The sequence below is a fragment of the Poeciliopsis prolifica genome, unplaced genomic scaffold, assembly GCF_027474105.1.
Source record: "Poeciliopsis prolifica strain line A6 unplaced genomic scaffold, Auburn_PproV2 SCAFFOLD049, whole genome shotgun sequence".
In the NCBI taxonomy this organism is placed as follows: Eukaryota; Metazoa; Chordata; class Actinopteri; order Cyprinodontiformes; family Poeciliidae; genus Poeciliopsis; species Poeciliopsis prolifica.
The window spans coordinates 4,106,873-4,130,304 of record NW_026562424.1 but is presented as its reverse complement, the minus strand read 5'-3'; the positions used below and the strand labels follow the sequence as shown (position 1 = coordinate 4,130,304).

At 39.1% G+C, this 23,432-nt stretch overlaps 1 protein-coding gene across 2 annotated transcripts in view; it reads left to right on the top strand.

The window, feature by feature from the left end:
- The first annotated feature begins 863 nt into the window (after positions 1-863).
- Positions 864-23,432, top strand: part of lrp2b (low density lipoprotein receptor-related protein 2b) — a 39,860-nt gene continuing 17,291 nt past the window's right edge. For both annotated transcript variants that reach the window (XM_055057812.1, XM_055057811.1), the window contains exons 1-45: positions 864-1,075; positions 2,281-2,391; positions 2,692-2,814; positions 3,311-3,427; positions 3,572-3,682; positions 5,066-5,182; positions 5,261-5,377; positions 6,108-6,251; positions 6,769-6,885; positions 7,110-7,238; positions 7,882-8,051; positions 8,148-8,371; positions 8,478-8,684; positions 8,770-8,972; positions 9,054-9,194; positions 9,314-9,523; positions 9,606-9,798; positions 10,447-10,572; positions 10,685-10,815; positions 11,215-11,352; positions 11,487-11,762; positions 11,850-12,089; positions 12,170-12,292; positions 12,384-12,500; positions 12,965-13,342; positions 13,419-13,667; positions 14,378-14,586; positions 14,661-14,845; positions 14,943-15,171; positions 15,264-15,441; positions 15,522-15,650; positions 15,769-15,935; positions 16,853-16,996; positions 17,177-17,286; positions 17,442-17,619; positions 18,431-18,644; positions 18,812-19,048; positions 19,143-19,334; positions 19,413-19,885; positions 20,701-21,148; positions 21,654-21,819; positions 21,922-22,080; positions 22,153-22,442; positions 22,858-23,061; positions 23,153-23,395. In XM_055057812.1, coding sequence (XP_054913787.1) covers positions 1,009-1,075; positions 2,281-2,391; positions 2,692-2,814; positions 3,311-3,427; positions 3,572-3,682; positions 5,066-5,182; positions 5,261-5,377; positions 6,108-6,251; positions 6,769-6,885; positions 7,110-7,238; positions 7,882-8,051; positions 8,148-8,371; positions 8,478-8,684; positions 8,770-8,972; positions 9,054-9,194; positions 9,314-9,523; positions 9,606-9,798; positions 10,447-10,572; positions 10,685-10,815; positions 11,215-11,352; positions 11,487-11,762; positions 11,850-12,089; positions 12,170-12,292; positions 12,384-12,500; positions 12,965-13,342; positions 13,419-13,667; positions 14,378-14,586; positions 14,661-14,845; positions 14,943-15,171; positions 15,264-15,441; positions 15,522-15,650; positions 15,769-15,935; positions 16,853-16,996; positions 17,177-17,286; positions 17,442-17,619; positions 18,431-18,644; positions 18,812-19,048; positions 19,143-19,334; positions 19,413-19,885; positions 20,701-21,148; positions 21,654-21,819; positions 21,922-22,080; positions 22,153-22,442; positions 22,858-23,061; positions 23,153-23,395 — 8,434 coding nt within the window. In that variant the 5' untranslated portion in view covers positions 864-1,008. The remainder of the gene's footprint in view (positions 1,076-2,280; positions 2,392-2,691; positions 2,815-3,310; positions 3,428-3,571; positions 3,683-5,065; positions 5,183-5,260; positions 5,378-6,107; positions 6,252-6,768; positions 6,886-7,109; positions 7,239-7,881; positions 8,052-8,147; positions 8,372-8,477; positions 8,685-8,769; positions 8,973-9,053; positions 9,195-9,313; positions 9,524-9,605; positions 9,799-10,446; positions 10,573-10,684; positions 10,816-11,214; positions 11,353-11,486; positions 11,763-11,849; positions 12,090-12,169; positions 12,293-12,383; positions 12,501-12,964; positions 13,343-13,418; positions 13,668-14,377; positions 14,587-14,660; positions 14,846-14,942; positions 15,172-15,263; positions 15,442-15,521; positions 15,651-15,768; positions 15,936-16,852; positions 16,997-17,176; positions 17,287-17,441; positions 17,620-18,430; positions 18,645-18,811; positions 19,049-19,142; positions 19,335-19,412; positions 19,886-20,700; positions 21,149-21,653; positions 21,820-21,921; positions 22,081-22,152; positions 22,443-22,857; positions 23,062-23,152; positions 23,396-23,432) is intronic.

The following is a 23,432-nucleotide window of genomic DNA, read 5'->3' as shown; positions in this document are numbered from 1 at the left end:
TGTTCTGAAAAGATTTTAAATTTAGAAATTATGGGAAAATCTACAGCACAGTACTGAACTTTGGCATTCAAAATAGAACAGACAAGAACCAGGCTCATGCTAAGCAGTTTGCCACATGCAGTTGTTTCACATTTCTCACTTATCCAGTTTTAGGTAATGATTCACATTTTAGGCACTGTTATCTCAAAAGTCATGTGTTGGGATGTTGTAAAACATCTCCATGAAGCTACAATGCAATATAACAATCAATTCACAATTGGGAGGCATTTTATAATTCATCCATTACACATTAAGCTTAATAAATCCTTGTTTTCATTTCCACTCATTTTGAAAGAGTTTCTTTACATTTTAAATCATAATAAACATTTCTGCATTTTTGTGATAATTCAATAGCTTAACTATTTTTTTTGGTGTTGTTGTTTTTTTTTTACATACTTTTAGGATTTATTAAGGGCTGTTTTAAATAATAATCATGAAAAATGATAAAACTCTTATAACCATTCACCCATTAATCTCTACATGAAGCTAAACTGATGAGAAAACATTTAATTTGATCAAATATTTAAACAACTTCAATAACATAAATGTTTTGAAATGTGACTGGTTCCATCAGAAAATGCTCAAAATCTTCCTGTCACAGGAATTTAAAAAAAAATTCTTGATGATTCCTGATTTGTGTCAGGAACTGGCTGTGAACTTCCTGTCATAAAGTTACTAAAAATTAGTGTTTACTCTTTTTTGCTGGCGTAGACAAGATATTGACAGATAAAAGTTAATCTTAGATGAAGTTTACGCAAAATAACGAGCCATAAAAACCAGTTTTACTCCGTTGTCACATTACTGATCTGCTGCCTGCTCAGGGTTTTACATCTCAAGCTCAGACTCATCACCACACTTCGAATCATTTGGCTTCAGAGAGTCATGGTTGCAGACTGAGCATGAGTTCACACACCGGACCAAAATAACAGCTTTGCAGTGAAACACAGGAGGAAAACTGAACCTTTAACAATGGCCCTAAAGGGTCTTCATCTTCTGTCTCTGTTACTGCTGTCCCAAGGAATTCACCTTGTTCAAGGTGAGTACATTTTTCACTTAAAATTCAAGTCAGAGTTTAAACTTCAACTTTTGGTCATTTTCAATTAAAAAAAATCAATTTATACAAATATTTACCATACAAATATGTCTAAAATCTTTTTAAAGTAGATTAATAACTAAACTATAAACTCAGAAACTTTGTCTTATTTATAGGATTCAATTTCTTCAACCTCAACAGAAAATTTATATACCTATTTTATTCAAACAAATTATTTATGAATAAGTGATTTTCAACATATACCTCACTTTCCAAGTCAAAGAATCCAATCAATGCAATAAATTTCTAATAATGCAATTCTGTCCAGTCTAACTTTAAATTATGATAATTTTTACTATGTTTCATTAAAAAAATTAAAGTAAAAGTTCCACAATTTTAGATCTGAAGCCCTCTCTCTGATTCAGGGTTATATAAAGCGGCTTGAAATCATGTTGATTTTCATGTAATCTTAGAAATATGAATGTGGGCATAAATCCTGACATGGTACAAAAACCACAAACACAAGATAAAATATCATTCTGCAAATGCCACACTAATGACAGATTTGAAATTGGCAGTGAAGCGTTAAAAAGATCACGAGTTGTATTTTGAGGTGAAGAATTAACTTTTCTTTAAAGGCCAGATCACATGCTCTCAGGTTCAGATGCCATAAACAGCCATAAACATGGTAATTCATTTGTAAAAGAAACAATAAAATACATTTTATTTGAACTAAAGTGACACTGACTTAAAAATTTTTAATAAAATGTCATAAAAATAACAAGACATTTGGCTGTGTCAGTGTAAAGTCAACGAACGTCAGAGTTCAACTAAACAGATAAGCCAAGGGACTCATTTTCTACTAATTTAAAACTCTTGAAGCGTTTCAACTTCTCAGATACATTTTTTGCAAGTAGTTTTATCTGATTTATGAAGATCAGAATGCATCTGCCTGACGTCAAATTGCATTTTCTCTTGTCTTTCCCCTTTTGAAGAGAGGATAAGAGGAAATATTCCTTTTTTCACTTTCTATTTAAGCCTCACAGACTCAATAGGCTACATTTTGCGAATTAAACGTTTCCGGTTGAAAACAGGAAAGTTTGTGATAAATCCTGATATTACTCAGTGCCAATTTGTACCTTTTTGTTCACTGAAGCATTGCTAACTTATGTTGTACTTGACGTGATGTGCTTTTGTGTCTTCTGCAGGAAGTTGTGCCAGTAATGAGTTTCAATGCAGAAATGGACAATGCATCAACAAAGCTTGGAGGTGTGATGGAACCAAAGACTGCACAGATGACTCTGATGAGCTGAACTGCCGTAAGTGCATCTTTGGATTTCAAATTTATCACAAACTGTGAATGAAGAGTGGTTATTTCTTAACACAACAGAAGAGCGTTCTGAGTGTGTAAATAGAAGGTACATGGACTTCTTTTCTTGGCCTCAATTTTCTATGAAAGAAGTTCAATTACCTTCCATTTAAGCATTTGGATTCCCAAAGGCTGGATGACTGACAATCTACTAGGACAGAGAAGACAAGCACAAAAACAGACAAGCAGCAAAATAAGTCAGAGAGGAAAATCCAAAAACCAGTTCACCTGTTTTGTTTCCCTGCTGCAGCACCTCCATCATGCAGTTCACAAGAGTTTAAGTGTGTGACAAGTGGTGAATGCATCTCACTGGGATTTGTCTGTGATGGGGAGAAGGACTGCGTCGACGGATCTGATGAACAAAGAACCTGTGGTACACTTTACAAGTTTAATCTTTAATTTCAAAAAGAAAGATTTGAGGTTGTGTTCCTGTTTCTTAGGGTGAAAACTAATACTGCCTGAAATTACATGTAATATCATGTCAACCTGCTAAATTATGCAAATGCAATTTGCAGTGATGCAAACCAAAAACCACTAGATGGCCCCGTTATCTCATTGCAGACTTTTCTTGCACAGGAAGTTACAATAAAGTGTACTCAAAGCCACAACTTATATTTCTGTCCATAAAGAACATAGGCAAATAAGTAAATTGTATGAATCATAAGTCTTAGGAGACAGTATTTGTATGTGTTTATTTCTACATATTGTTGTGTTAAATAACACTGGAGTTATTGCAAATAACTCCAATAACTTTTAAATTGAGTTGAGGAATGACTCTAAATCATCCTTTTGTTTTATGAAAATTTGACTTTGAAGTATGTGTCTTGTTGCAATATCAAAAACAAGCTCCTGACCCAGTTCTGTTTCAGGCGGACGCACCTGCAGGCCAGACCAGTTCACCTGCCAGGAGGGCCAGTGCATCCCCAGCAAATACAGATGTGACCGAGTGACGGACTGTGTGGACAACACTGATGAGAAAAACTGCAGTGAGACTTTAGTCTTTAATGTCTGCTGATCCTGTCATGCTTGTAGTTGCATTTTTCTGCTGTCAGATGATCTCCAGAGTTGTCTCAAACTTAGTTCATTTCTAATATTTCCATAGACTTGAGCACTTCACCTTTTCTTTACAGATTATCCCCAATGCACCCAGAAGACATGTGCAAACGGAGCCTGTTACAATAACTCTCAGCACTGCAATGGGCTTGTAGACTGCAGAGACGGATCTGATGAGACCAACTGCAGTGAGTAGACAGCAATCAGCATCATGCTCTATTTAATCAAAGATGTATCCAACGCATTTCTATGGTATTGAAGTTAGTCTTGCAACAACGTGGATGTGGTTTGCACATCCACATTGCTGTACCCTATCCCAGCTCTGAGAATAAAAACAAGTGTCTGGAATACCTAATGTTTTGTGAAACTCCTGAAGTATTTAGACAGAAGATGGGCAAAGTGAAAATGGGGATGTTTGGGTAAATTAAGACAGCAAGACGTCATTTGGCCTGGTTCGTACAGCTGGAGGATGGATTACGGGGCCGGATGATCATTTTAGGAAGCCGATTGTTCCGCCTGAATGTTGCATTTTAAAAGTCCCCGAGTCAATATTTCCTCGTCAAAAGTCTAATATTGAAAAGACATAACTCCGTATTTAAACCAAGAAAACGGTAAGTACGCTTGCGTTTATAAACAGTAAATGGATAGCTGTTAAATTTAGGCATACTTCGCATTTCCGTTTTTAAACGCATCAGTATCTTGACGAACAAACTACGGGCGCCATATTGGATTAGCTTCGGTTGATGACGACGCAGGATTTCTTTTAATTTTATTTTCTTGTAAAAGTAAGGTAATCAACTCCTTCTGTCTGTTTATTTTCAAATAAAATACACATATTTCCATATTTCAAAAATAAATATATTTCGAAATATATGTATATACTTATATTACATGACGTAATAACAGTTTAACGGTTTCTTTAGCTTTGAGATTGTGATCATTGAGACCAATTGAACATCTGTACATTCAAATGATGTAACTAAATCAATAGAAAAGCACATTATATATTTAAACTTAGTCCAATGTATCTCATAAAGTGTTCAATTTAATTCAGTTATAGTTATAGGAAGCATATTTGTAAAAATTAGCCTGCATTGATACAGTGCTAGTTGTTTGGTCAAAAATGATCATCAAGTGACTGTAATACCAATAAAGCTTGTTTTTCAGATGTTTATTATTGTTTAAATAGTAAAGTAAAAATAAGTGGTGACGAGGAATATTGAAAGTGTCATCTAATCAACTACTATTCAAGCTATTAATGATGTAATATTGTAAATAATAAGCAGTTAGATGAAGCTCTGATTACCAGACTGAAAATACCTTTTTGAAAATTATAACCTTTAAGCAAGTATTAAAGATATTTTAAGCGCACATTTCTGTATTAAAAATGTGATTTTATTGGTCTGATGTATAATATTTAAAAGTTTTCTTGAATTTCTTCATATTTGTCCCTTACAATATGTAACAAAAACTGATATCCAATCTGGATGCTCAGGCAGCATTTATTCTTTGTTTATGAAGTGGCATACTGGTTTAATATAAAACAATATTGTTTTTGTTTTATTGTCTAGCCACTCACCACTGTCCCATCCACCAGTTCGAGTGTGCGAATGGCTTCTGTGTGCTGCATGCGTTTGTGTGCGACCACTGGGACGACTGTGGTGATAACAGTGATGAGCAAGACTGTGGTAACTTACATTTCTAAAGAAGTGGCAACAAGTGTGCAATCTACCTACTGACTCCCATTAAACATCTTCGCCTTGCAGAATATCCCACCTGCAAAGGCAACGAGTTCACTTGTTCCAGTGGCCGCTGTATTCCTCAGAACTGGGTGTGTGACAAGTTCAACGACTGTGGAGACTTCAGTGACGAAAGAGGATGTGGTGAGATTCTTGTGGACTTCCATTTTGCCTGTCTATCATTCTACTTAAAGCATCCTTTCACTAAATTTAACTGAAATAAGTTTGAGCTACTCTAGTTTGAAATGTAAGACTAGTTGTGGTTGAAATTGGTAATTTTGCTTGCTATATATTTGATAAAACATAAAACAGTTTGTGATTTTGAAGCATTTATTGATTTAATCTCTTTTTTTGCTTTAAAATCAGTTTACATTTTAACTTAGTAAAATCACCCTATTTTTAGTTTTTATAACCTAATAAAAGATTTCAAAAGTCCCAAACAGTGTTTTATATAATGTGTCATAGTAATGCTGTGCATGTACCATAGGTGATGCAGTCTTTAAGATGCAAAAACTTTTCTTTCCCTCTCTTTTAATTTTTTGTTTTTTTTACAAAATAAATAATTTTAAACTTTGTTATTAAGTATCAAATTATGTTCAAATTTGATTATTTTAAGCATTATTAGAATTTGACTGTTATAGTTCTTCATTTAATGTAAAATTTCTCAATCAGACATTTTGAAATATAACAACTCAGGGTGTTAAAGCATAACAACTGATTTTATTATAAGACGGTGTAACATTGAGAGTGTTAGTAGTTATCACATATTAAGACAGGATATCAATGTGAAAACTTCCTTTATAAGATTTGGTTTGTTGAAATATTCCCTAAAATGGACACTTTTTAAATATTTGTTTTTTTTTCCGACTTTCAGACAGTGATTCTCGGAACTGTTACCCTGGTGAGTGGGGTTGCCCAGGCTCAACTGCATGCATCCCAGTGGGTAATGTGTGTGACGGTAAACCTGATTGTCCTGGAGCAACAGATGAGACCAACACCACAGCACTTCAAACATGTGGTAAGTTTTTGGATGGACATTTTTTTAAAAAGGGAAAAAATCAGCACTGATAATGTTTGGAGGATAATTCAACATGATTTAAGGAAGTATTAAGTATATTTCAGATGTTGATTAGTATGGGGAAACCTAAATGATTTTACGAAAAGCATTATTTCCAGACTTCATTCCCAAAACTATTCTCTAAAGGTTAACCATTTATCCATAAACTGCAGGGATCCAGGTCTAAATGCGAATGTTGCACAGTTTCAGCACATGCTTAAGGTGTTAAGGTCTTAAACTTGGTGTATTGAACTCCTAGCTTATCACTTTGTAAGGTCATATTGTCATCATAAAGACTATCTGCTTTCACACACTCCCGGTTTAAGATTAACTTTGTTGGTTTGTCATTCCCAATAAATCATCGCAATGATTCTGGTCACGTTGATGCTCTTGTGATAATGTTCTCAATTATCTTCTTCCTTGATGATAACAAGCTTGTAAAAAGAGTCATTAAACATAATTTGGATTTTATTCACAGGTCTGAACCGGTGCTCTGCCTTGAGTTGCGAGTATCTCTGCCACCCTTCTCCCCAGGGTGGCACATGCTACTGTCCTGATGGATATATAGTAGCTAACGACAGCCGCACCTGTGTAGGTGAGTCACATGTTCTTATTTTTATACATGTGTGGATTCCTCGCTACTGTGTAAAACGTTCTGGAAGTCTGCAACGAAATGCTTTCAGTGTGTTTTTTTAATTCTTGATTATGAGTCAGCATGGAAGAGCTAAATTTACAGCCTTAATTTCACAGCTGTCTGGTTATAGATCCTTGGTGTTCACCCTTTACACATAAAACGTGACTGTTTGCTCTGCTGCACAGACTATAATGACTGTAAGATCTGGGGGATCTGTGATCAACTCTGTGAGGATCGACCTGGGACTCACCACTGCAGCTGTGCAGATGGATACTTCTTGGAGCAGGGACACACCTGCAAAGCCAATGTGTCAGGTACACAAACATCTGATTTAGATCTCACTCTACACACTGTAAAATGTTTGGTGGTAGTTTAACTTGAAAACAAAAGTCCACCGTCTACCTTGAAAATACAATTTACGTCACCAAGATAACGGTTTGGGTTTTAACTCAAATTAAAGTTCATGAAGTTGATTTAACAGCAAGAGACGATTTAAAATAACATTTTTTAAGTTCATTGTTTTAATTTTAATTTTATTAATATTGCAATTAAAAACATTCCAGGTGTGCTTTTTGATGAGGGAATGAAATTACAACATGATGTAAAGCTCAAAAATTTTGATTTTATGTAATATTGCCACTTTAAAAATTAGCATGAGGTAACTTTTACACTTTTGCATCTTTAGTTTTATGCAAGACGTTTGTGTCAAAAAGATATTTCTCCCCAATTTGACCCAAGCCAATATTACAAGTCAATATCCCAATAGAGTTTCTACTCTGAGAACTGTTACGTTTGCATAGAAAATGTATTTTTCTGGGATGCATTTGAAATGAAATGTGTTTTATATATCTTTCCAAAAAAAGTGTGGCCAAGATTATTTTTAAAAGATAAATTTAATACAGTTGAATGTTCCATGACTAACAATTTCTCTTTCAACTTTATCTTTTTTACATTTAGGTGGGCTGCCACAGCTCATTTTTACAAATGGGGGTGACGTGATGATGGCTGATATTCACGGGCGCTTTGTCAGAACTCTGGTGCCAGCCCAGGGCAGAGGTTACGCCGTTGGGGTGGCCTACAACATTCGGAACAATGTCGTCTTCTGGAGTGATACAAATACAAAAAAGGTACGTCTGGTTGAGTGTCTGCTTGTTTTTCCTCCAAACATTCAGTAGCTCCTTTTTTGATGATTGCAAAACCAACTCCTTAAATCTCTTTGCTAGGTTTATTCTGCCAGCTATAACGGGGAAAACATCAAGGAAATTCTGACCACTGCAGTCCCAAATGTCCAAAATCTTGCAGTGGATTGGATCAACTTTAAACTTTATGTTTTGGATGCAACTCTGGAGCGAATTGATATGTGTGACTATGATGGAGGGAATCGAGTCACGCTGGTGGCTGAAAACTTAGAAACTCCTCATGGCCTTGCCCTGGATCCTACAGTGGGGTGAGTTAAATCGAATATTTTCTTGACGTCTCGCAGCCCTGTGAGATTCCTGGATGTGTTTGTTGTTGCACAACTTCTCCCTTCAACCTTTGCTTCTTGTTTGCAGCTACATGTTTTTCTCAGACATGGGTGTGAGCCAGGAGAAGACAAAGCTGGAGCGGGCCTTCATGGACGGCAGTAACCGCGTGGAGCTCATCAAAAGCAGACTCGGCACACCCACTGCGATCACCCTAGACATCATAACAAAGAGGGTCTACTGGGCCGACAGCCACTTTGACACGGTGGAGACGGTCACATACAGCGGTTTGGACAGGTCCGTGATTTTTCTGCTTTTCTTGGTATGTGTTGCGTTTCTCTCGAAGTGACATCTGAAGTGTGGCTGTTTTTTGTTTTTTCAGGAAAATAGTCCTCAACGGTGCAACGCAGTCGCCACATCCTTTTGGGATGGCAGTTTTTGAAAACCATGTCTTCTTCACTGACTGGACCAAGATGGGGGTGATCAGAACCAATCGCTTCAACGGGACCAATCCCACTCTCCTGTATCGTACGGCCAATCGACCAGGACACGTTGTCGTCTCGCACTCTGTCGTTCAGCCTTTTGGTAGGAATACACTCGTTTGTCTTGGTACAACAAATCAGTTGTTGTATCAGGAGAGGTGATTCCATCTGTTTCTTGTTGCAGTGATGAACCCGTGTGGCAGACACAATGGCGGCTGTCAGCATATTTGTGTTTTAAGCCACCGTACAGATAACGATGGTTTGGGCTTCCGCTGTAAATGTCGCTATGGTTACGATCTGGGATCCGACCGTCATAGCTGCTTTAGTGAGTTTCGCTTTTCTTCTTGGTTGTGTTCCAGGTTCTGCTTATTTAATGACAAAACTGTTGGATGCATTGTAATTAACTTTAAACACTGAATTGAATTTGTCTTTCTCTTTCCACAGAGATTAAGAACTACTTGCTGGTGGCTTCCTCTGTGGCCATCCGGGGAATCCCTCTGAACTTATCGCTCCAGGAGGACGTCACTCTGCCTCTGAATGGACTCGGATCCTCTTTTTCTGGCTCCGCTGTGGAATTTGACGGGAACGAAGAGGCTGTGTTTTACAACGACAGATCCAAAGGACTCGTTTACAAATCCAACCTCGATGGGACCGGTCAGTATACGAGTCATGTTTTGTGGATATTGCTTGTAATTTTGGGTCATTTCTTACGCTGTTGTTGTTTGAACCCCATCAGCTCAGCAGATTTTGACTGGGAAGAAAGTGGGAACTGTTGATGCGATGGCTTATGACTGGACCTCCAAGGTGTTGTTCTGGACCACATCAACGTACAGGGCAGTGGTGGCCTTCAGAGTCACAGACAAGTCCAAAAAAAACATTGTTACTGGGCTCAGATACCCAAAGGGTATTGCGATTCATCCAAGTGCAGGGTGAGTGCTTCAAATAGTGAAGAATACATGGATTTTATATGACTGACCAGCAGAAAGGGTTACATAATGACAATTCAGTTTTTTTATTTTTCTTAGATAAATTTGTAAGTTCAACTTTGTATCTTTATTCAGTTCCTTTTGCCCACATGCCTCTAAATTAAATTCAGTGTAAATTCACGTAATTCATAAGCATGATCTAGTCAAAGTCCAGACTAAATCTAATTTAGAATTTAGAATCTGTGGCAAAATTTGAAAATTGATGTTCACAGATGATTTATATCCATCCTGAATGAGCTTGAGCTACTTTGCAATGAATTGGTGAAAATGCTGGATGCTGCTTTTGACATAAACTTCAAGAATTACAGTTGTAATTGCTGCAAAAGCTGTTTCTACTAAACATGGATTCAGTAAGGCTGTATAAAGATGTGAGGCCCACTTTTTAATTAGTATTATTATTTTTTTTAATCCACTATTTACTTCCTCTTCACAATAATGACACAAATAATATAAAAAACAAAATTCCATGTCGGTTTCTAATGCTAAAAAGTTTGTAGCATATGATTTACTATGAATGACTCTGTTTGGACAGTATGCAGTTTATTGCATATTAAGGTGAGTAATGTTTTTATTTTTATAATTTTCATGCAGATACTTGTTCTGGTCTGACTGGTACCGTCCGGCCGTGATAATGAAGGCATTCCCTGACGGCAGCAACGCTGTTCCTCTGGTCAATACAACGCTGGGATGGCCGTTTGGACTCGCTCTGGATTATGTGTAAGGATGACGACAATATCTGCTGTTTGTCTGTGCTCTCCCAACCTTTTTCTTTTAAAATGGGACATGCTCTGTTTTCCTTGATCACTGGATGTGATTTCTGTGTTTGCAGAATGGACAGGTTGTACTGGGTGGACTCCCTTCTCGATCAGGTTGGCCACATTAGCATCCACGGAACTGACAGAAAGACATTCACCAACATCGGCCAGATCACTCAGCCGTACTCGCTGACAGTTTATTCAGGTGATCTTGTTAATTGCAGCATCATTTTTCTCCATCACAACTCTATGCTATAGCTACTTTCTTCATGTATAAAGATGACTTACTAGTAGATAACCACAGATATAATTGTAGATTATAAAAGAAACATAATAGAAAGTTACATGCATCTTACAGTATTTTAAAAAATAAAATAATAAAGGATTAAAATAAATTACAAAATAGCAAATTCAAAAACAAACACTTCCAAATCAAACTTTTCATACGGCGAAATCTGAAGCTGATACTTTCAGTAAATAAAATATATGAACAGGTCAGGTTGGATTTGTTTGCTGAATTTTCTTTTTTTAATGACAATCATTTTATTTTGGAATTAAAATGCTTATTTAGGAAATAAAATGATTATATATTTTTGTCCTGTAGACTACCTCTACATATCTGACACAAGGACAAGAGCAATCTTTGAGATGAGGAAGAGGGATGCAGGAGGAAGCATAATGATCAGACAAGGAGTCACCGGCATTTTGAACCTCAAGGCCTATTCAGCTGACCTCCACAGCAGTGAGTTCACATAAAGCAAGACACCAATATCTTGTTTAGACACTTAGACATGATTTATGATTTGAAACTTGAATTTATTTACTGGTTCAAGAGACAAGAACCCATTAACTCCCTATTTGTCCTCGCTCCTACAGCCTTCAACAGCCGCTGTAATGCTGTGCCCAATGGACTCTGCAGCCACTTCTGTTTCCCAACTCCCTCCTTCAGCCGGGTGTGTGGCTGTCCGTACGGCATGAAGCTTCAGGCCAATCAGAGAGACTGCATCAAGGATGATTCCGTCCCTCCGCCTGACGACTGCGGCGACTATGACTTTGAATGCGATGAAGGTCGTTGCAGGCCTAACTCCTTCCGCTGTGATGGCGTTTTTGATTGTGTTGACAAGACCGATGAGGCCAACTGCACTGATACTGGTAAATGTGTTTGCGGAGTAGCTGTGCACAAAATTTAATCACAATGATTTGAATAAATGAGCTGAAAGCCTCATGTGTCCCCACCAGGAGCGACCTGCTCTCCGTACGCCTTCACCTGCAACAACAAGCACTGCATTTACCCCAGCTGGCGCTGTGACGGCCACAACGACTGTGGAGACGGTTCAGACGAGGTCAACTGTCCCACTCGTGTCCCAACCACCTGTGGGTCTTCCTACTTCACCTGCGATAACAACGTGTGCATCTCCAAGAATTGGTTGTGTGATGGTGACAATGACTGTGGTGATGGCTCTGACGAACAGAACTGCAGTAAGTGTCCTTGTCTGCTTAGTCTACACACACGTGTGTGATGATTTAAATGTGTTAAAGGAAGTGTGTGTCATTTCCAGATTCAACCATTACCACGTGCCCCCCTGGCTTCTTCCTGTGCCCGGACCACCGCTGTATCAGCGACTACTACGTGTGTGATGGAGACCAGGACTGCTTAGATGGATCAGATGAGAAAAACTGTGGTACGCATCTGTATTTTTAGATTTTCAGATTTATTGACTAACATAGAAAGATTCTGGTGTTGTTATTCCATATTTCCGCTCCTCTTTCCAGAGTTCTCCTGTCAGTCCTTTGAGTTTGCCTGTGCCAGTGGAGACCAGTGCATCAGCTCCTCTTATCGCTGTGATGGCGTGTTCGACTGCAGAGACCATTCAGATGAACGAAACTGCCGTATGTTAACCAGATAAATTGATATGTATGATTATAATCATTCCAATTTATGGTCTTCATCAATACATTAGATATGTTTTCCATAGAGGAATTAGAGGTGGGCATTTATCGTGATACATTTGTCTCATGATAAGAAATTTGATTAATTGTTGTTACGATAAATCCCAAATGTTTTAAACCTTCCAAAACTGCCCTTATGCATTGAATTGTTAATTTCACTCATTTCTGCACGACTAAGAATGCGTTTTTCATTAACAGTATTTGTGTTTGTCTGACTTTTAATGGTCACAGTCATACAGTTACCTGAAAAAAGAAGTAATAAATAGTTCTGTTCATCACTTTTATCGTTTTCACAATACTACCACGAAATATTGTGATAAAAATCTCAGTGCTCACCCCTGCTTCTGACTGACACTGTACATTAACTGGGTCAGCTGTTTAACGTTCTGCTTTGGGCCCTGCAGCCACTCGAGGTCCGGGCCTTTGCCACAACGACGAGTTCCAGTGCCAATCTGACGGTTTCTGCATCCCAGACGAGTGGGAGTGTGACGGCCATCCGGACTGCGAGGACGGCTCCGATGAGCACAACACATGCCCGGCCGTCACCTGCAGCTCAAGTTACTTCCAGTGCACCAACAAAATGTGCATCCCGACGAGTTGGTTGTGCGACGGCGAAAACGACTGTCGAGACATGAGCGATGAACAGAACTGTCCCACCCCTCCCTTCAGCTGTCCTTCTGGACAGTGGCTGTGCCCCACCGACCAAGTGTGCATTGACCTGGTCAAGGTGTGCGATGGGCAAAGAGACTGTCCCAACGGAGCAGACGAATCACCAATCTGCAGTGAGTTTCTTCCCGTTTATGCCTCACTAAAGAGACGAACAGTGAAGCTAATAGATTCTGATGCATTTCTTTAAAGACCAGGACGACTGTGCTCTGAACAACGGAGGCTGCAGTGACGGTTGCGTCCAGGGACCGTTCGGGGCTCAGTGTACCTGCTCACCTGGGTTTCAGCTCCTCAACGACTCCAAGACCTGTGATGATATCGACGAGTGTCTGATCCCTGGTTTCTGCAGCCAGCAGTGCTACAACGAGAAAGGAAGCTTCAGGTGCCACTGCTCCGACGGTTACCTGTTAGAGCCAGACGGACGCACGTGCAAAGCTACAGGTAAAAACTAAGCGGAGCTACAATAAACCTTAAAAAGGCTAAAGTGATGTAATGAGAAAGAAATGTAAGGATATGATACATATCTGTAAATACAGACATGTATAATTTGGCATTTTTATCTGAAACACAGTTAGCTGTGTTTCACTGCTTAACTGTAAACAAAGCATTTTCTTAAAATAACGTTAATTGTGAATTTTTATTTTTTTTAGTTTATTTTCATTATATAGTATTCTTACTAATTTACTTATGTTTACTTAACTATAAGAAGCTTTATTTGAGTTGATTTTAAATCCAAAAACATGACAATTACAATTGATTTAAAAATTTATTACCAATTTTTTTTATTTTTGTTTGGTGAATGATTTGTTTCTGAAGCTTAAATTAGATTTTTCATGACTTTTTCACAATTCTTCATTTATAATATTTAAATTTATTAACCAATCAAATAATTTAGGGTTTTAACATTTTTATCATTTACTAAGTGAAAAAAAATCAGATTTTTATTTTAATCTCTTTTGGAACCTCTGTGAAGTTTCCCTTGTTATTTTTTTTATAAAGTGTCCAAAAATCAAAGTTTGATTAATTGAACAGAACAAAACCAAAACAACAAATATCTAAGTGTTTTAGTACCAGTAATCATGGATTCTCTTTAGATGAAGCTTTAGATTTTATACACAGAACATTGACACGTTTTCTTTCCTTGCCTTCAGACCGACATGCTGCTGTACTTTTGGTTGCAAAGCGTAGCCAAATCCTGGCCAACAGGCTCATCATGAGGCCACCACTGATTCGTCCTGTGGTCACCGGGTCAAGCATCGTGACTGTGGACTTTGACCGCGAGACTTCCAGGATCTACTGGGCTGATGCCACACAGAAAAAGATATGGAGTGCCTTTCAGAACGGTACAGAAAAGCGAGAGGTAAGTGAAACAGAAAAAAAAAGCTACATATGCACTGAATGCATGGGTAGGTTGTTAATGTTTCTCTGGTTTAGGTGTTTTCCACTGGTTTGATGGTGCCAGAGACCATTGCTGTGGACTGGGTGGGTCGAAATCTTTACTGGACCGACTCTGTTTTGGAAAACATTGAGGTTTCAACTCTGGACGGTCATTATCGCAAGGTCCTCTTAAACAAAAACATAACCAGCCCCCGTGGGCTCGCTTTAGATCCACGCAACTAGTAAGCTCATATTTAAACATGTTCTTAAATATTTGAAATGACAAGTTGATTTTTGGAAACTGTCAACACCAGCTAAATAAGTCGATTTTGCTTGCAGCACCAACTTGATGTTCTGGTCCGACTGGGGTCAGAACCCCAGGATTGAACGAGCCAGCATGGATGGAGCCGTGAGACAAGTGATTGTCAGCACTAAGGTCTATTGGCCCAATGGTCTGGCTTTGGACTACACCACACGCAGAGTCTATTTTGCAGACGCTTACCTAAAATACATCGACTACTGTGATTATGATGGCAGAAACCGCCATCAGGTCATGGCAAGTGACTTGGTATGTTACATCTATTGTTAGAAAAGAGTAAAGTGCTTGCTTGCTTTGTAAATATTCTAAATTCCAGGTAAATGTGTTCCTTCTCGCATCAGGTTCTCCAACACCCACACGGTATGACTATATTTGAGGACAGTGTCTACTGGTCGGAGCGCTACAACAGCAAGGTGATGAGTACGAACAAGTTCCATGGTGGAAACGTCACGATTCTTTTCAACGACATCTACCAGCCAATGGGAATCGTAATGGACCATCCAGTCAAACAGCCAGCAGGTCTGTGCTTTACATACAGTTCATACTCAAAGTCATAAGTTTGAGCAAATTAATGATTTCTAACTGACTTTTGTGTTTAGCCATCAACCCTTGCAGAGAGCACCTTTGCACACAGCTGTGCCTGCTGTCTGCCATGAGGCCGAGGTATTACACCTGCCACTGTCAGTCTGGCTGGAAACTGGATTCAGACCAGCGCACCTGTATCAAAGGCAGGTTTCCGACTAGTTTTAATAATACATGATAAATATCATGTATTCAGCACATTTTTCTCAGTAACGTAAAAAAAATATCTTATATTTTCTGATGTTTTTTCCTGTTTTGCTGTAGATGATTCTCCCTTCTTGATGGTGGTGAGGGACACTATGATCTTTGGCATCCCTCTGAACCCCAATGACACATCCAACAACGCCATGGCCCCCATATCTGGCATCACCAAGGGACAAGACATTGACTTTGATGACAAGGAGCAATATGTGTACTGGGTGCAGAGCACTGTGAGTAGACAAACTAGACAAAGATTTTAAGGCATGGGGGGGAACAAATGGTTTTGTAGCAATAAATGTCATTGGTGATTTTTTTGTCTAAATTTATCACTGTCACATCATTGTGAAGGGGTTTTGAGTCATTCTTGGTAAAAGCATTGCTTCAATTAAATGCACAACCCTTGAAAAGTCAGAGGGTAGGACTGACTGAGTCACTGCAACACTCTGATTCTTTTCTACTTTTACTACTCTATTGTAGATTTGTTGCTTTGTTTGAGCAAATCTAAAACAGATTTGGGAAGTTAGGGAAAATCTGTTTTGAGCAAATCTAAAACAGATTTGCTCAAAACAGATTTTCCCTAACTTCCCAAATTGCAGAAAGTTTTAGCTATTGCACAAAGAAACCTCATGTTTAGTTTAGGTTTCCAGTGGAAATATATTTAAAAAGTCAATTTCTTTGCCTTTTTCAACTATTTATCTTCCAACAGAGATTTTTACAGTTTAACCTGTTTCTCTAAACATTGTTAAATGTATTACTGGGGTAATATTTTGGGATATTCACTCCCAACAATCTTGCAGGTTTACCACTTGTGAATCAAATTTCCCTCTTTAGAGAGACCCTTCTTAGACTGACAGACATCAACAATTGCTTCTTTAAGCTATTGCTGATATTTGTCTGCATCCTCCAGGAGATACTGGAAGATGCAGCTTGACAATTAGCTCCTATTTACTGCATTCCCATCTAAATCCTATGAGATCAATGGAGATAAACTTAGATTTTCCAATATAAGAGTCATTTAAACTCTCCTTTTCTTCTAACTGTAAATGACTGTGTTTTGTTATTTACAATTTAAGTAAATGCATAATTTAAGCTAGTGTATTTCTAACATATTTCTGCTGATCTCTCATTTTGTTCTTTTTTTTTTTAGAGTTCAATTTGGCGAATCAAAACCAACGGCAGCGACAGAGCTCAGTTTGCTCCGGCTGCTTTCATGGGCGCGCCATCTGGTCTGGCCTTTGATTGGATAAGCCGAATAATGTATTATACTAATCCCACCAGCCAGAGCATTGAAGTGAGGACTTTTTGTTTTTGTGTTCTTAAATACTCTTCACTCCACATTGCCAGAACTTGGTTGACGTAAATAATGAAATTAAAACTCTAAATAAAACTAAAATAGAGTTTCAATTTTATTTTCTGTGTGTTTCTGATTTTCAACTGTACAAAAAAGGAATAAACTTTGGGTTTTTTTTAGGTTATTCGTGTAGATGGAAATGAGAAATACAGGAAAACCCTCATCACCTCAACTGGAAAACCAGAGGGAGCAGGAGAGCCTTTTGGGATTGCACTAGATCCTGGCCGAGGGTAATCCATCTGTCCACTAAAGAGGGGCAAAAAAATCAACCTAAGGAAGATAGATGTTTTACTGTGATTCTTATACAGGCAGACTTGGCTGTAAAATGTTACAGGGTAGTGTGTGGTGTGATTCATTTGTTTCTCACATCTGTTTCCCTCTGAAGGAAGCTGTTTTGGACAGACAAAGGGTCAGATAATGGTGTTCCTCCAAAAGTTGCCAGTGCTGATATGGATGGAAGCAACTTGAAAAACCTTTACACCACAAACCTGGCGAACATTGGGTTCATCACTGCTGACATCTCCACCATGAAACTGTACTGGGGAGTCTCAGTGTCAGGGGTGGTACGTAAAAAATATACCAGCACAACACATCAAGTATTACTAATTATTTTGTTCTTCATTGGTATGACTTGTACCAATGAATCTATATATTTTTTTGGTCTAACAATCAATTAACAGCCAGTAAACAGGTTCGTCTTCAATGCGTTTTTTGAATTTGTAAAAATCAGAGCATAGGCTTTTAACAGCTTTGATGCATGAATTGGGACAATCTTGCAATTTCTTTGTACTTGATTGGATTCAGACATTTTACTTTTATGTTACAGTTGGAAGACGGGCAGAAAGTGAGGAAAGAAAGGATTAGGTCAAGAGTTTACAACCTGCAGTTCAGGAGTCACAAGTGGCTCTTTGGACCTTCTTAATAACTTTGGCTAAATGTTTAAAGGGACCAGTCAGCGTTTTGAAATACAAGTACAATAACAAATGCAAGTTCTTAAATATTTTTATGGGGGTTTTTTCCTGGATGATTTTCATTGAATTTCAGTATTGAATGACACTAGAAGCACCTTTGCTGTTTTAATAAAAGCTCCCTCCTCTTCTATGTTTATCTTTATTGCAAATCCTAGGAATAGAAATAAAATTCTGGTCCTTGGTAAGAAAAGTCCTAAAGTGGATATTTTTCTGAAAAGGTGTTATTTTTCAAAAAGTTATGTGACATTTGCAACTCTAAGCAAATTTTATTTGGCTGTCTTAAGAGCAAAATGGTTCTTTCTTTAGGTTGTAAAGGTTGCAGACCTTTGGATTGGGAGTTGTAGGCATTTTTCTGTTCTTCTTGCTTTTTTTGTTTTGGAACTCCTCTGTTTTGTTTGCTCAGATTGAATGCGGCACCATGGATGGAGTGACACGTGTCACAGTGGTCAGCGGCCTGTCTCATCCTTGGGGCCTTACGATCCACCAGAACCACCTGTACTACACCGACCTGGACTATGAGGTCCTTGAGAGGGTGGACAAGGACACTGGAGCCAACATGGTGGTGATGCGAAGCGGCCTGTCTGGCCTGCATGCCGTAAAAGTCCACGCCAGAGACAGTATGTGAACATTTATACAGACTTCTGTTGATAAAGACTTATAATTCATTCATTTCTTTCAGAGAGGGAAAGATGCCTCTCTGAATCTTTCTTCAACATCCAGTAGTTGATTTTCATCAATGTTTACTTTAGTCAAAGTATTAGCAATTTTCCTTCCTACTCCTCAGACTCGGGAGGAACCACAAATGGCTGTAGCACCAACAATGGAGGCTGTCCACACCTCTGTCTCCCCAAACCTGGGAATCAGAAGACATGCGCCTGCACCACCGGATTTTACCCATCTCATGACGGCTCCCGCTGTGAAGAGTATGAATCGTTCGCTGTCGTCTCCACATCTGAGTACATCCGCGGCTTCCACATCAACAGCTCAGACCACTCGGAGGCGATGGTGCCCGTTGGTCGATGTATGTCGATGATATGTTGTTTTGCATGTTGGTTTTTGGGTGTGTTTTGAAAACTTCCAGTAATGGCAGGTGGGATCTCATGGTTTCTTCACAGCATATTATTCTACTAAAAACAAGGTGGACCTCCACATTGAGTCAGGCTTTGTTTATTGGAGTGAAGACAGCAGCTACTCGTCATACGGAGGCATCTTCAGGGCCAAAACAAATGGAGGGAGTTATAGCCGCATCATCAATTCAGGTGTTGGAGTAGGAGGCATTCAGGGTTTGGCTGTGGACTGGATTGCAGGTATCACTCATCCTAAAAAAAAGGTTTTGCATTGCTCATTTGTGAGTTATTAAATTATATTTCATATTCAAATTTCAGGCAATCTGTACTTCACCAACGCCTTTGAAAAAGAAACCTTTCTGGAGGTTCTGTCCATCAACTCCTCCTATAGAATGATTCTAGTGAGGAGTTATGAGGACCAGCCCAGAGACCTGGCAGTCAGCCCCAGACTCCGCTACCTGTTCTGGACGGATGGTGGCCAGTCACCCAAGATTGAGCGCGCCCTGCTGGATGGGACAAATCGCACAGTTTTGGCCTCGGAGAGCCTCGGGTCACCTCGGGGTCTGACTGTCGATTACACCAGCAGCTTCCTGTACTGGACTGACGATGTTCTTGACATGATATCCCGCATGTCCGTGGAAGGGACGGACCGGGAGATCATCCGCTACGGGAGCCGCTATCCGTCTCCAACAGGATTGGCTATTTTTGGAAACTACATGCTGTGGGTGGATAAGAAGCTTGACAAGCTTTTCCAGGCCAGTAAAAACCCGGCCAATACGAACCAGACAGAAGTGAGTCATGGGTTTCATTTAACATCTGCTGTTTGATTCTCAAAGTCATTTTGTTGCAAAACAAGAAATATGTGCATAAACAAAATGTAGAATTTAGTGTTTCTGACTTCCACTCATATAAATATTTATTTCATTAATAGTAATATTATAAAAAACTGTGATAAATAGAAATAATAAACATTTATCCTGTCCAAATTTAAGAAGTATTTTGCAGAAAACAAAATGTATGTGTTAATTTTATTCCAATCTTTTTTAATAACTTCTTTATGCTCTCTTCCTGTCCAATTAATTTTAATCTTTATGTTTTCAAACATGTCTTATGAGCTGAATTACTGAAAAAATAAGTTTGAAGTAATGTAAACACTGTCAATATAAAGCAGTAAGATAGTATTGGGTTCCTAAAAGTCTGGCAAAGCATTTAATACAAGATTTTTTAGCTCTGAAATAGGAAACAGGAAGAGGGTGAAAAAAATAACTTGAGTTTTATTCTTTGTACTTATATTCATCCATCTTATCAGTCCATTTTTTCATTTGTAAGTTAATACATAAGTTTGTAGATTTTTTTTACATCAACAAACTCAAACTAGGCCTTTTGTAGGTCAGCAACCTTTTCCACTCAGACACTTTTGTCGTGGCTGCAACAAAATAAAACTCGCTTAGAGCCACAAAAAACAATTTTCTAAATATACATTAAATGTTTTATTATAAAAACTAACAAATTTAACAATATTAAAATTAAAATGTATTTCTATTTTCAGATTTCAAGGTTTCCTGTCCTTCTTTTTAAGCAGAAAGTATGTTTTTAACGTTGCCAGGTGATCCGGGACAGCCTTGACGGGGTGATGGATGTCGCCGTCTTCGACTCTCACGTTCAGCCCACCTCTGCCAACCTGGTGGGTTTCAACCCCTGCCATGAAGACAACGGACGCTGCCAGCAGCTCTGCTTCGCCATTCCCGAGCAGCAGAAACCCAAATGCGCCTGCGCTCACGGCACGCTCCTTAGTAACGGAGTGACATGCGGTTACGGACAGGACGAGTTTTTAATTTTCACCACCGACTACACGGTGAATAGCCTAAGGTTGGACCCAACGGATCACAGCCTTCCCTTTCCCACGTTGAATTTGGGCTACAATGTTATAGCGTTGGATTTCGACTACAAAGAGAGGAGAATTTTCTACACCCAGTCAAAGGGGTTAGGTCGGAGCATCATCGGCTACATCACAACAACATCAATCACCAGTCCGCCTGTAATCCTGGCCTCAAGTGAGTTTTTCTGCAAAACATCACCTCAATTCTCTTCGTCATTCTTCATTAGAATCACAATAATAACTTTTCCAGGATGATAAACTGGCCCAGAAATTATTGCAAAAAAAAAAAAAGATGTTATTTTTAAGGCCATTATCAATCAATATAATGTAAGGATAAAATAATGCATGTACACAGAGATTTCCCAAGAACTTTGATTTCCCATGAACAGTTAACACCAGAAGTGGAAAACATTTTAAATATCCAAAATAAATAAACAAAACAACAAATAAAATGAATGCTAAAGTCTCAAAACAAAATTGTCCTTTTAAAAAAGGGGCTAGTTGAGATCAGTACACCAGAAGGAAGCCTTTTGTATCATTTAGTCATTTCAGAAAAACAAACATTGCACATGGAAATTATCAAGCTTGATTGAGTTCATTTTGTAATTACTTGATTTATTGCGATGTGCTTATTTTTGATCTCTCTGGTTTTTAACATCTCACATTCACTTACTTCCCAGACTTGGATGATCCAGACGGGCTGGCGTATGATTGGATCCATAAGCGTCTCTACTTCACCGACTATGCTCGGCGTAATGTCCAGTCAATTGGCCTGGATGGGCAGAACCGCTCAGTCATTGCTCCCGCAAACCGTCCCAGAGGCATCATCGTTGACCCGTGCTATGGGTAAAAAACCCCCACAAATATTTCCATTTAAACTGATTTAATTGTATTTTTAGACATCATATGTAATATCTCCTTTAATTTTGTTTTATTGTCTGTTCCCAGTTACTTGTACTGGACTGATTGGGGAACTCCAGCTAAGATTGAGAGGGCGACGCTAGGTGGGAACTTCCGGACCGCCATCGTCAACGACAGTCTGATGACACCAAATGGCCTGTCTATAGACTACAAGGAGCGGATGCTCTACTGGGCTGATGCGTCGCTGTAAGTCTAAAACATCCCTCTTCCTAAAGAAAGTAAACTTCCCCCCATTTATTTATCCGTGTTTTTCAACAGTGACAAAATCGAGCGGGCCAACCTGAACGGCGAGAACCGAGAGGTGATTCTTCAGGGAGTTCAGAACCCGTTTTCCATGACCGTGTTTAAGCAGGACATCTTCTGGACCGACTGGACGGAGCGGGGTGTGTTCAGGGCCGGAAAGGACGATGGCTCGGGTTACACAGTGCTAGCCCAGGACTTGCAGTACCGACCCAATGACATCCACATCTATGCGAGCTCCAAGCAGGAGGCGTGTGTCAGCTTCTGTCAGCAGTTCAACGGAGGCTGCAGCCACATCTGCGTTTCAGGTGAGAAACCTTTCATCGTTTCATTTCTGAAAAAAGATGCCACGGGCGAAATGACGTATTAGGGCCACAGTAGATAGAAAAAAAGAGGAACTCCAAGGAGTGCATTGGTGAAAAAAAATCTGATTTTCCAAAAATTAACTCTTCAAAACCCAAAAATGTGATTAATCAATAAATTGATGTCGGCCAGGCCTATACAACAGCGTGAAATTACTTCTTTTTACTTTTCTGTTTCTGAATTAGACTGCGTGTTTCTCTACATGTAACATTGTAATAAGAGCTTTTTTCAAATAAGTCAAATGCAAATGAAAATATTATTATTTTTGGTAAATAATTGATTTGAAATGAAAGGCATCTTTAGTTTTAGAGATGTTAATTAGCTCTTGTTCTGTTACTATCTCTCTCATCGTTCCTGCAGGTCCAGTGGGCCCGGAATGCCAGTGTCCTCACGAGGGGAATTGGTACCTTGCAAATAATGGCAAAGATTGCATCAAAGACACAGGGAAGCGCTGTCAGCCTGAACAGTTCACCTGTCTCAACGGTGACTGCATTTCACCTCGCTGGAAATGCGACGGCTTCAACGACTGCAATGATAACTCCGATGAGCTGGAGAGAGTGTGTGGTGAGACAGAAAAGGAGTTATTATGCCTCTGTTGTATAAAATTATGTTTTGTTTTATGTAAAAAGCTATTATCTCTTATTTTGCTTCCTAGCTTTTCACACCTGCTCACCGTTGGACTTCACCTGCGACAACGGTCGCTGCGTCCCGATGAGCTACGTCTGTGACTACACCGACGACTGCGGTGACAACAGCGACGAGCGTGGCTGCGCCTTCCCCACCTGCAACCCGACAACAGACTTCACCTGCGCCAACGGGCGCTGCATCAACTCGGACTACGTCTGCGACGGCCGCAACGACTGTCGAGACAACATTACGTCCGATGAAATCAACTGCCGTGAGTAATGACAGGCATTGAGGTTGATTCATGGTTT